Source organism: Carcharhinus amblyrhynchos, chromosome 8 (genome assembly GCF_965287045.1).
Source record: "Carcharhinus amblyrhynchos chromosome 8, sCarAmb.v2.hapA, whole genome shotgun sequence".
NCBI classification, from domain to species: domain Eukaryota; kingdom Metazoa; phylum Chordata; class Chondrichthyes; order Carcharhiniformes; family Carcharhinidae; genus Carcharhinus; species Carcharhinus amblyrhynchos.
Window position 1 is genome coordinate 5,314,598 of NC_137331.1, and position 13,913 is coordinate 5,328,510.

The following is a 13,913-nucleotide window of genomic DNA, read 5'->3' on the forward strand; positions in this document are numbered from 1 at the left end:
TCGGTCTGGGTACTTCCCTTCTCCATAACCTGTCTAACCTCCCTCTCATACTGTCTACAGTCCTTCTCTACCTGGGAGCTAACGTCCTCGCTCTCAGCCTCCTCATCTCTGTTCCCTCCCCCCAACCTTTCGAGTTTAAAGCCCCCCCCAGTAGCCCTAGCCAATCTTCCCGCCAAGATATTGGTCCCCCTGGGATTCAAGTGCCACCCGTCTTTACTGTACAGGTCACAGCTGCCCCTAAAGAGGTCCCAATGATCCAGGAACCGGAATCCCTGCCCCCTGCTCCAGTCCCTCAGCCACGCGTTCACCCTCCACCTCATTCCATTCCAGCTCTCCCTCTCCCGCGGCGCAGGCAGCAATCCTGAGATTACTACCTTCGTGTTCCTTTCTCAGCTACCTACCCAGTTCCCTATAATCCCTTTTCATGACTGCTTCCCTCTTCCTGCCTATGTCAGCAGTACCTGTGTGAACCACAACCTCCGGCTCCTCACCCTCCCCTTTCAGGATGTCTGGGACGCGTCCAGAGACATCCCGGATCCCAGCTCCAGGGAGACAAACCGCCATCCGCGACTCCCGTCTGCGTCCGCAAAAACGCCTGTCTGATCCCCTGACTACGGAGTCCCCTATCAGTACTGCCTTGATGCTCTGTTTCTTAGTAATTTTGAAGTACTGGCTCAGCTCCGGAGAGCTGGCCACCGCTTCCTCCTCCAGATGAGCTGTCCCCGTCCCCGCCCCCCCCCCAGTGGTACTCAGGCAGGAGTACTTATTTTGAAGGGGGACATCCACCGGCGTGCTCTCCATCACCTGAGGTTTCCCCTTCCTAACCGTTACCCATCCGCCACCTTCCCGTTGCCCTGGTGTGACCACTTGCTGATAGCTCCAATATACCTTCTTAACCACCTTATATCTACATCCTGCTGTCTTCAGCGATTTTATAGATTTGATCTTCTGTACTTCCCAGGATCTAACCATGCATTGTATGTCCTCTTGCCTTGTTAGTCCTCCCAAAATACATTACCTCACACTTTTCAGGGTTAAATTCCATTTGCCATTGTTCTGCCCAGTCTGACCAGCCCATCTGTATCAACCTGCAGTTTAAGGCTTTGCTCCTCACTATTTACCACACCACTAATTTTTGTGTCATTTGCAAACTTACTCACACATTCACTTCTGGCGCATGCTAAAAACAAGGGACCCCTGCAGAATACCACTGGACGTAGGCATCCAGTCACAAAAACAACCTTCAACCATCACCCGCTAAGCTCATTTTAGATCCAGTTTGCCAAATTGCCCTGGATCCCATGGGTTCTTAATTTCTTCATCCCACGTGGAACCTTGCAAAAGCCCTGAAGTTCATGTTGACTACGTCAGCTGCACTACCCTCATCTATACGCTAAGTCACCTCCTCAAAAAATTCTACCAAATTTGTAGGACATGATCTCCGTTTGACAAAACCACTAATAACTTTATTTTGCCGGTATTGGGTGGATGGTAAATATTTGCTAAAGGCTGCTGAAAAAAAAGTCCTTCAAAGATTGCCACCTAAACTAGAAGGCAAGTTGGTTCAATGTTTCACCTCAAAGGCCATACCTTCAACAATATACTATTCTTTAAATACTGCACGAGAATGTATGTTCAAATCCTGGAGTGGGGCATTCACCTGACACCTTATAACACAACAATAAGAATACCATCACCAGGCCAAAGCTTAAACGTTGCAGTGCACAAGCTTATAAAGATTCTGACCAAAAATAACATTGTAAAAACAAGCATTGTACAACTGAAAGAATGAACACAGCTAAAGGTCATATCTGATCATCAGAAATGTGATAAAATGTAACATCAGTCATATTGGCAGTTTCATCTGCTGATATGAGATTGTTTAGAATTTATTGCCACGTTCCCATCAACCCACGGGATGAACCCTGGCTCAATGAAGAGTGTAGAAAGGCATTCCAGGTGCAGCACTATGCATTCCCAAAAATGATTTGCCACAGAATTGTTACAAAGCAGAAGCCGGTCCTTGAGTCTGAACTGGCTCTCTGAGAAAGCATTCTACCTAATCCCACTCCTCTAGCTTATCCCCATAACTTTGCAGATGCTTCCTTTTCAGATTGCAATCCATTTGAACACTTCCAACTAACCTGCCTCCACCACCTTCTCCACAGGTTTGTTCAGACTTCTACCACCCTGAGGGAAATCTTTTTCCCCTCCCACTTTATTTTGAATCTGTGCACTCTAGTTCTTGATGCACTTGAGTGGGAATAGTTTCTCACTATTACCCAGTCCGTATCCCCCCTAGGATCTTGAATATATATCAAGTCTTCTCTATCGTCTTTTCCCCAAGGAAAACAGTCACAACCTCTCCAATCCATCCTCTCAGTTACAGCTCTTTATCACAGGAATCATTCTTGTGAATCTCCTCTGTACCTTCCTCAATGCCTTTACATCCTCCCTCAAGTATGGTACCCAGTATTCCACATGAGGCCTAATTAGAGGCTAGTACAAGTTAAACGTCACCTCCCTTCTCTTGTACTCAATGCCCCTATCAATAAAGCCTATGATACTATATGCTTTAACAACACTCTCCCAACATTCCTTGCCAGAGGCCCCTCAATTCCTGCACCTACTGAAGTTTAAGTTTCTCTTTGTTTTACACGTTCTCCAAATTCTTCCTGCCATAATGAATCACCTCACACGTCACTACAACGAACTTCAACTGCCACTTGTCTGCCCAATCTACCAAAATGTCTGCATCCTTTTTAAAGTTTTTACTGTTATTTGTCATTTATATTAACGATTTGGATGAGAATATAGGAGGCGTGATTAGTAAGTTTGCAGATGACGCCAAGATTGGTGGCACAGTGCACGGTGAAGGTTATCTCGGATTGCAACGGGATCTTGATCAATTGGGCCAGTGGGCTGACGAATGGCAGATGAGGTTTCATCTAGATAAATGCAAAGTGATGTATTTTGGTAGATTGAACCAGGGCAGTACTTAACGGTGGGGCAGTGGGGAGAGTTACAGAACAGAGAGATCTAGGAGTACAGGTTCATAGGTCCTTGAAACTGGAGTCACAGGTGGACAGAGTGGCAGAGAAGACATTTGGCATGCTTGGTTTCATTGCTCAGAATATTGAATACAGGAGTTGGGACTTGTTGAAGTTGTGCAAGGCATTGGGAAGGGCACACTTGCTCACCTCAACCGAGGTAGCGTCTGCTTCCTCTGTAAAGGCAGAGACAAAATACTCATTTAATACCGTTATCTCTCCTGCCTCCACGTGCAAATCCCCTATTTTATTCCTTAATCTACCCTGCTAGTGCTTACAGTGTCAACCTGGTGAAGCTACAACATAGAAGTACTTCCATGTCAAATAGCAGTAGCAGCATGTGATGGAATTAAGCGATCCCACAAACAATGAATCAAATCTAAGCTCTGCAGTCCTGGTTGTGAATGGTGGTGGGCCATTAAATAACTCACTGGAGGAACAGGCTCCACAATATCCCCATCCTCATGACCGGGGGAGCCCAGCACGTCAGTGAAAAAGGCAAGGAAGAAGCGTTTGCAACTATTTTCTGTCAGAAGAGCCGACTGGGTGAGCCATGTCGGTGTCATCTTGAGGTCCCCAGAATAATAGATGCCTATATTCAACCAATTTGATTTACTCCACGTGCTATTAAGGAACAGCTGAAGGCTCCGGATACTGAAATAGCTGTTGGCCCTGATAACGTTCCACAATAGTACTGAAGACTTGTATGCTAAACTAGCCACAGCCCTAGCCAAGCTGTTTCTGTGCAGCTACAATGTTAGTATTTACCTAGCAATGCGGAAAATTATCCAGGTATGTTCTGAATATACAACAGCAGAACAAATCCAATTTGGCCAAAGATGGCCTAGTCTACTCTTAAACATCAAATGGAAGGTGCTGTTGACAGTGCTATCAAGTGGCACTTACCCAGTTACAACCTGCTCGCAGACACCCAGTTTGGGTCCTACCAGGGCCATCAGCTCCTGATCTCATTACAGCCTTGCTCCAAACTTGAACAGAAGGGCTGAACATGAGGTGAGTGTGACTGGCTTTGACATCAAAGCAACATTTGACTGAGTGTGGCATCAACCAGAGCAACAAAACGAGTTGATGGGAATTGGTTGGTGGGGGAACGACTCGCCACAGGTTGCAGTCATACCTGGTAGATGGTTATGGTTGTTGGAGGTCAATCGTCTCAGCTCCAGAACATCGCTGCAGGAGTTTCTCAGAGTAGCATCCTAGGCTCAACCATCTTCTGCTGCTTCATTAATGACCTACCTCCATCGTAAGGTCAGAAGTGGAGAGGTTTGCTGATAATTGCACAATGTTCACTACCATTCACAAATCATCAGATACTGAAAAATCTACATCCGTACGCAACAAGATCTGCACAACATTCAGGCTTGGGCCAATAAGTGGGAAGTAACATTTGAGCCACACGTGCCAGGCAATGACCATCTTCAACAAAAAAAAATCCAATCACTCTCTCTCTGACATTCAATGACATTACCATCGCTGAATCTCCCACTATCAACATCCTGGGCATTGACGAGTAACCGGACCGGCCATGTAAATACTGTGGCTACAAAAGCACATCAGAGACTGGGAATTCTGCAGTGAGTAACTTACCTTCTGACTCTGCAAAGCCTGTCCATCCTATTTACAAGTCAAGAGTGTGATGAAATATTTTTCATTTGCTTGGATGCCTGCAGCTATAACAACGTTCAAGCTCGACACCGTCCAGGACCGTGCCTGCGTGATTGACACCCCAGTCACTGCCTCTGCTCAGTGGCAGCTGTCTGTACCATCTACACAATGTACTGAGTGCAACTCGCCAGCACCTTCGAAACCCATGACGTCCACCATTTCAAAAGGCAAGGGGACCTGCAAGTTCGCCTCCAAGCCACACACATCCTTACCTGGAACCACTTTGATGTTCCTTCACTGATGCTGGAAACTCCCTTCCTAACAGCACTGCACTGGTTCAAGGCAGTGGCCCACCACCATCTGCTCAAGGGCAATAAGGGATAGGCAATAATGCTAGCTGAGCTAGTGACACCCATATCCCATGAAAATACCATACATTTTACTTGACCTAGTTTTATTACAGCAATATTGGCAGCAAGTTGCCTGGCCACTTTTTTTTAACTGGGTAACTGAGATTTGAGGAGTTTATGACCGAACTAAAGCCATTCAAGAGTGTATTTAAAAAAAAAACCTCATTCCAAATAAACTGCCCTTAGTTTCTGGCTGAAGCTGGTCTGTGCATAAAATGAAAAGAAATGTTGATACATTACTTAACAAATGGGAGGGGAGGGGGGAGAATAATAGTCAAACTGGTCCAGATTTTCTTGTAAGACTAGTGAACCGTGTAAGATGGTGTTAATATTTAATTTACTGGAACAATATTCTCAACCACCTTAACAGTGGTTACAGCGACTCTTCCAGTGCGGTAAAATATTCAAGCTAGAAGAAAGACACAAAGACGAACAGATAGTCACCAAATTCGTGTTTATTTTCATTGAATTAATGTAAACTGGGTTAACTTGAATCTCTAATTTCAAATACTTGAAAACATACTTTATTTAAAAACTGGCTCGAGGCTTGCTTTTCAGAATGGTATTTTGCTGGATCTGAACACCATATTGACCTACAGCACATTCAACTGAGATCTCAGCTGTTGTGACCTTGAAGTGCTTCGGCCATGAATAACTTGCCCATGCTCTGTGATGTAAACTCCTTGATCTGCTGGCAGTAGGTGTTGATTTGCCCTGTTAAGAGTTGAAAGAGGGGAAAAAAAAAAGAAAATTGAAGACTCTGAGAACTTGTGATCACAATGCCGCTGAAAATTTAAAGGCAGAATTCAAAGGACGACGGGTCACACCATTATGTACTGCACAGAAAAGTGACATGTCCTTCTGTCGATATTTAATATGCACATATCTTTTGTATTTTAATACATGTACAGAAGGTAAGCAATTACCATAGGTTCCAATACAACCCTTATTACATAAACCATATTATCAACCACATCTGCCTGCAGTGACGTGAATGTTGTTCTACACGATTCCACGATAATGTAATCGCGAGAACCCACGGTTGTAAAACATCTAAGAATCTGTACCAAAGTGGCAATGTTTTGCTGCTTTCCAGTCGTGTATTATGTGCAAGGCACAGGGCATATGAAAGGTTGAAACTGGAGTACAAATGGATTTGGACTTTAATCTCAATGCCCAGTTCAATTATCTTTTCTGCTCTAACTTTTCTTATTGCTGAACGATAGCAAAGACATTGCCAAAAGATTGGTAAATAAAGTTCCAGGCCGTTCAAGGAATTCTGCTGTATTTCAACTCTTCCTGAGTCAGCAGCTCAACTACCAATTTGAATCAATACTGTGTAATCGCCCAATTTAGATTAAATTAACAGAACTACCACAAAGCGATACCGAATATGTTCCAAAATCTGGTATAGTAATCCCATTCCTTCCCTTTCTAGAATGCTCCTGCAGAACAGAGGCATTTCAAAGAATTTCAATCTGAAAGTCTGCAAATAACCACAGGCAGAGGAACTTCCCGCAGATCTAATTTAGGCCCAACTTGCACCAAAGAGTGGAAGATAGCCAAGTCCCTCTGCTTTTTGAAGCACTTTTGGCAGTAGTTGTACAGACCTGGTGGGAAAATGCCAATAGGTTTATGTGGTTGTTTTGGCCATTTTCTATGTTTGTCTTACTTTCCGGGAAGCAACTAAGAGCTGTGCCATGTGAAAAGCTCTTTTATGTGCAAGTGGATTACAAAAATAAGGAAAAGAATCAAAAGGAACACCTAACCAGTCTGGAGCTTTTCACAGAATGTCTCTTCCTACACCTTGGTTACGGTGGGCAGGAAGACTATTTAAATTTAAATGTTTTCTTTTAAACTTAGCTACCTTTCTTATTACCTAACCCTATTACCTTCCCCACACAAAAGCATGAGGATGGATAGTAATGCTAAGGGGATACCGGTGCCACAAATAAAAATTGCTTACAAGTGCGTGCGATGGCTTAGAAGAGCAGAAAAAAAGCAGAGAGGTAGGAGGTGGAAAAAACTAGGTGTTTTTTTTACTAATTTTAGAAATACTCATAATACATGCAGCACTGGAAATATATCAGGTTAAAGGAAAATTGCAAAATAATACGAATAAGAGATTTGGTTTGAAGCAGACATTGACTGGAAAATCGTGGAGTCAACAAAAGAGAACGGCAGCATGTTATGAGGCATTGCATCCAGATAAAAGAAATTATGCAGAACCCTTCTCCATTGCAGTTATTGTGGGCTGAGGCCAAAGGAAGATGAGATTTAGAGAAGACAAGATTAACGAGCAAATTAACTGCCAAAAGAAAAGGCCTGAACTGGGCAAAGGGTTCTGGAGGGGGTGGTGCTCCAAGTTTCCAGAGACTGGTCGCTCACTACTTCATTTGTCCAATGAAAAGTTCCCCCACTGACAAAGTTTGCACCAATTTTGGATCTAATTTTTAGTATCATCCAGGTATTATACAGAAAATGTCAGAACATCTCAGGTCTACAGATCGTTAGATTAGAATTGCAATGCTGATGAGGGAGTGCGAATAAGACATTCAGACAAAACTATTAGTCATGAGAAGGACAGACTTAGATGTTCTTTTTAAAGTTAACTACAACACTATAAGGTTAGGAAAAGTACAACAGAAGCATACAAAGTGCTTAAGGAAATATTGTTAAAGCTACAATTAAAATTAATTCTTGCTGGACATCCAGCAATGCTGTGATCCACAGAGATCTCTCCTGGCAAAACATTGTGCCTTAAATCACTCCAATGTAAAACTGAAAAAATGTGAAGAAATCGTGAATATGTCAGTGCCCTCTGTGTTGCATGTGAAGAAAATCACTCCAAAGGAGATATGTGTCAAATCTAATGCAATAAGCCAATTCCTGCCTTCACTAACCACAGTGGTCAAGACAACCTAGAGAAACAGTGGTGAAACAGAATTGCGCAAATTGAATTACAATAAATAAGGTGTATTAATATTGATAAACCCTGTTTCAGTGTCTCAAAAAACACCTCAAAAAAAACTGCTGGTGATTTGCACCGTATAGGCTAGATACTGATTCAAAAGTTCTATCAGTCTCATTCCTATGGGCAGTGGAGGGAATGCAAAAATGTCACACTGCTGCAGAAGGTGCTCTTCAGAAAAGAAAACGCTGGAAACACACCGATCGTTCAGTATCCCGAGAGAAAACAGATAATTAACATCTCATGCCTAGAAGCTCTGCCTTTTGAAGTTGGGCCAGAATACAAAAAGATTTTAACCAACTCAATGCTATTGCCCACTTCTTCCGTGATCATCTGATTTCACTACGCAGAGAAATGTGCAAAATCACCGCTCCTGCCCAAGTCCAGCAAAGGGATAGGACGCTTTTTATGACACAAGTTGAGAGGACACTTTTTATGGCACAAGTTGCCATATTCAGCTAAGTTTTTAGAAGGTCTGGTCTCTAACTGGATGAGTGGGGCTAGAGAATGGGTTCGGTGACTGGGTGACGTGGTGGGTTGGGAGGGGGATGGAGAAGAGAAGGAGAGGGAGATAGAAAAACAGATTATTGGAGCGTGGTTGTGGAGTTAACCAGCCATTAGACCAAATTTCAAACAGTCTAACATTTCTTGGGTATGTACCCGGCTAAGTTGAGTGCATCCGGCCCATGTCGCCACCCTGCGCTCAGGGTCAGAGACATTCACAGAGAGTCCAGGGCAACAGAGAATCAGCCATTGATTCAACTTCCTGGGCAATTCCCACACGTCTGTGCATCAGGACATTTGCAGGGTGCAGATGCACGTCTGCTGACATATGTCCCATCTCCAACCCAGAGACATGAAGATATGGGCCAAAATCTTTCTGCATAGTACTAAAGAGTCATAGAGGTTTACAGCATGCAAACAGGCTCTTAGGCCCAACTTGTTCATGCTGGCCTTCTTTTAAAATCCCCAAGATAGTCCCAACTGTCCACATTTGGCCCACGTCCCTCCGTACCCATGTTACCCATGTAACTAAATGCTTTTTAAAAGATAAAATTGTACCCGCCTCTACTACTACTTCTGGCAGCTTGTTTCAGACAAAGAACAAAGAACACAGGTAACAGGCCTTTCGGCCCAACAAGCTCATGCCGCCATTTTAACACATCACTCTGAGTGAAAAGATTGCTCCTCTGAATATTTTTGAATCTCTCCCCTCTCACTTTAACCTCACGCCCTCTCATTTTAGACTCCCCTATCTTTGGGAAACGGTATTGACTATCCAACTGATCTATGCCTCTCATTATTTTATAAACCTCTATAAGATCAAAGGTGTAGTGGAATACTTGGATCAGGAAATGCCCCCGCCCCCACCCTTCTAAACCTCTAACCTGCAACAAGGAGGGTTTCGAGCCTTGGTGGTGGTTGAGGCGGTTTGAATAGCTTGGCAGGATCCTCCTCTGGCAATGGTGCCTCTCCACGGCTCTGCCGTTGGGAATTTTCCAGCTGGCGCCTGTGTAAGTACTGCAGAGAAACGGTCAGTTAAATTTATGCTGCCAAGTCAAGATTTTCAGATAACTTAATTGCTTTAAATAACACTTCAATTTTTCATGCGGAATAAGTGGAAGGGGTCTTAATCTTAAGATCTTAATTACTCAATCTCACTTTTTGCAGAAGCAAATCTAAATGCCTTAGTGCTTTCACCTACCTGTGAAATATTTATAAGTTAGTTGGCTAAATTATTCTTTGCTAACTGTGCATATCGCTGTTACAAATTAGTACGCCCTCTCAAGTGTCATGGTACTGGTCGCCTCCGATAGTTTAGTTCACAATAGGGAGAACCTATGTATTTGCATTCAGCTTCTTCAAGAAAATAACGGAGAAGACAAGGGCAGATCCAAATGGTGAAATCATTTTATTCCACAGACAGCAAATAAATCTAAAAAGCAAGTTATGATGGGATGTGATGGGACTCAGTTAATCCAATCAGTGCAGCTTGTCTTTGTGTAATGACGCAAAAACGACTTGGTATACTTCCCTACCAGTGGATCTCCTTTGTTGGACATAAAATAATTTCTAACCGTTCTCCTGCGTTCTAACTTGCCGAGCCTGGCAACAGACTGCCGAAGCAGCGTTTTGTTTAAAATCTCTAGATCGGCATGTGGTTGGTATGGTATCTCCCTGTGTTTATAGGCAGTGGAGAGGACCTATTCCAAACCACCTCTGCTGAGCGTATGGCACAGGGGTCTTCCCAAAGCAGTGGGAGCGAGATGTTTATTGTGACAGGCCAACAAGTTGCTTCTTGCCTTTGATCTTTGGGGAAACATTTTCCATGCCTAGTTCATTCATATTGCACCCATCTTCTGATTCAATCTTTTTAAAGAATTGAAAATGAACTTTCAGAATGAACTTAGCTTTAAATGTTTCTTTTTCCAAATTTGATGGAAAAATGGTCAAGAGCATCAAAACCTGACAACACTACTTCTGGGCCCAAATAAATCACAGCTATTGTAAAAGGGCTCAGATTCATATGACCTCTCGCACTCTGCACAATATGTTACGAGGACTTACAAAACAAACTTTTTGCAGTAAAAACAGAAATGCTCAACAGATCAGGCAGCACGTGTGGCCAGAGCAACAGAATTAACGTTTAAGGGCTATGACCTTTCGTCATTACTAGGAAAAGTTAATGATGTAATAGGTTTTCAGCGAGTGGCGGTGGGTCAAGAACAAAAAGGAAGGCCTGAGATAGAGTGGCTGACAGGAGAAACCGAACGACAGCAGAGTTACAGGGCAAAGGGAATCATGATGCGGCAAGAAAAGTAACAAGGAAAACAAATATCTGCCTTGAGCAGGCATGCTACTGTGCAAAAGTAAAGCAAAGAGAAAAATTGAAATGTGAAGAGGAGGAAATAAAATGGGGAGTCAGAGTTACCAGCCTGAAATTGATTAACTCAAGGTTAAGATCAGGAGGCTGCAAAGTGCCCGACTGAAAGATGAGATGCTATTCCTCAAGCTTTTGTAGAGCTTCGTTGGAACAGTTCTCAGTTCTGATGGAAGGCTTTCGATAGGAAACGTTAACTTTGTTTTAGTCTCCCTGCAGATGCTGCCTGACCTGCTGAGTACTTCCAGCATTACTGTTTTTATTTCAGTTTTCCAGAATCCACAGTATTCTGTTTTTCAATTAATACGTATTTTGCAGATTAAGTTTCGGAGGATAACAATTACTAAGGATGTAAACAAAAGCTTTAATTTCTAAACTACAAACACAATTTGGTTTACACCAAAAGCTTATTGCTGCACATGAAATACGCTCATCTGAAGTTACTACACAAGAACAACATTCATAGACTTGTATCTATAGATGCAATTATATTCATAGCATCAACACTGACAACTTTCAAATGGCTGCCAAATACCTAAGTTTTGACTCACCACAAGGAAAACTGACCTTTCCCGGAGGGAGGAGAGGAGGCCAACAGAGCACTCAGTGTCAATATGAAATAGAAAAAATGAGGAAAGAAAAATACTAGGCTAACAAAAAGGATGTTTTTCTTTTAAAGAGTTTTTAAGCATGAAATCCAAAGGGTGTGATTCATTTCCCCCAGTTAAGAATAACCTCCATGACATAATCACTGGGCAATTGTAAAGTCTGTGCCTACCACAGTTTGCAGTGATACCATGCTGAAGGTATTTCTTCATTCCAAACTTTGCCAATACAGGCAGTTTTAACTTTGATTCTACTTACTTGCTGCTTTTGTTGTTGCTGTTTAGTTACATTCCGCATATAAGTATTATATTTAATGATATCTTGACTCATTTCATCGACTCTGTCCATTAACAGCTGAAGGTTCTTCTCTAGGTGATTTCTGTAAGACATAATTATGAAATATGTAGGATTATAGATTGTACATATTATGCAAAAATAGTTTAATATCCATTCTTCATTCTCTCAAATAAAAATACTTTTGGAATCCTGACCTCATGGAGTTCCTCACAATGCCAAGTAAGCCAGAAAGCAACCTATGATATTTTATCCATACTGGAGCATCTACAAAGCCAATATTGACTTGCTCTGGGTCGGAAATCCTATCACAAGATGGGAGGATTGAAAGACTTACACCTTGAAATTCCAGCCACTTTCAGAAACCCATTTAGTGAAGTTAGGAAAAGATTAGGAATCCAAATATACAATCAAAAGGTAATTTTAATCTGATACCAGTAATGTTTGAATTACTTTTTTGAAGGGCTAACCCATTAAAAGAATGCAATGTGGTTGATGGCATCAAGCTATAAAATGATGAAAGCAATTTTATTGAAATGCACTATTGCTGAGCTAAGGAGTAAGTGTAATTTAAGATCCATGCATCTAACCCAACACAGCCAGTCAGTCAGCATTTGTAAAGAGAAAAGACATATTATTTTAGGTTAGCACCTACTGCAGTTAGGTAATGCAATTTAGCTAAGTGGATACAGAGTGCCACAGGAGTGTAATCAACATATCATAATCTGCATAGTTAAATCAAGTCCAACAAGATTTATACGTGAATTGACCATTGTTATGGATGAGCAAAGCCATTCCCTGCATCTAAGTTCATCCATCCAGAATGACCCTCAACTCTCCCACTTTTTCTTAAATACTACCCAAGGTTTTGCCTTCATAAGTTTCCATCTGGAGGCTTATTTCATTTGTTGTTCATCCACTGCATGAAGAATATAGCTTTCTGAAAGCACGCCTAAAATTACTAGTCAAAATCTGTGTACCCTTGCCCTGCTCTTGAAATGTAATGCTCCATATTAATCTTTTCCATTCAGCTCAATCACCTCTCGGGTACCAAAGTCCCTGATATATTAACAAAGAGGTTGGGAAGGGTATGAGGATGCCTCTTAGCAGGTGAAGAATAGGGCAAGGGACAAGGCACCATCAATCTTAATGGCAGGGCCTCATTTAATAATTCTGTCCAGATAGTTGGCTAAAATGATTACTAGGATGACAGATGGGAGTTATATTTTAGCAGCAGGGTGCCTCATTCTGGGAGCTACGGGAATGGTGAGTGGCGGTCAGGAGCAGTGCGAGGCTTCTCAGGTAAGAACAAACTAACCGAAGGCCATGATTGCAGGAGCGCGGGGACAGGGGTCTGCAAATGGCCATGATCAGGCTGGGGAAGAACCAAGATCTGGAGAGGCCATAGGCTTCCTTGTGAGTTTTAGGTGGTGCTTGCCTGCTCTTCCTGGCCCGTAGGGAGGCAAAAATCCAGACCTCTTCCAGCCATGGCTCCTTTTAGCCATGTTGCTGCTTCTGCGCAGCAGACCATGCGGGACTCTATTTTGTGGTCCGAAGTAAAAGTAGTCTCCTGCTGCTTTTAGCAGAAGATGTGCCATGATCTGAATCACTGCCATAAATGTTGCTGGGGTCAGATCACTCGACTCTGATACTGTACAACTCCTGTCTCCCAATGAGCCCAAAATTTCTCCAGCCTCTCCGAATAACCCCCATTTACTTCAGTGCAGTTTCTTTGTGAAACTCGAGGCTGAAAGGACCCCTCAGGGAGATCATCTTCCCAACTGATGGGAGGAAGGAGCAAAATCAAGGCTGGAGGGTGTGGTGGCGATTAGGACTAAGTGTGATTCCGCGCTCCTGGATACAGTACGGAAAGCAGTTCAATGAACTAAACCGAATAGGAAAGTGGAGTACATCATGTCAACACCCTTATTCTACCGTTTGAAGCCTACCTCAGAACATCAACTCATCTTGCAGATACACCCAACCCTCAATCATTTCCTCAAATTTCCATCTGTCCATGCATTAACAATCATCATCACCTTTATGTATGTCATGCCCCTTCTCAATAACCACCC

The 13,913-nt window shown here is 42.8% G+C and overlaps 1 protein-coding gene across 1 annotated transcript in view; it reads right to left on the minus strand.

Moving 5' to 3' along the window:
• Positions 1–5,523: 5,523 nt before the first annotated feature.
• LOC145346410 (eukaryotic translation initiation factor 3 subunit H-like) overlaps positions 5,524–13,913 on the minus strand; it is a 135,555-nt gene continuing 127,165 nt past the window's right edge. The window contains exons 6-8 of the mRNA XM_080193571.1: positions 11,803–11,923; positions 9,446–9,578; positions 5,524–5,800 (exon numbers count right to left, since the gene is read on the minus strand). Coding sequence (XP_080049697.1) covers positions 5,703–5,800; positions 9,446–9,578; positions 11,803–11,923 — 352 coding nt within the window. The 3' untranslated portion in view covers positions 5,524–5,702. The remainder of the gene's footprint in view (positions 5,801–9,445; positions 9,579–11,802; positions 11,924–13,913) is intronic.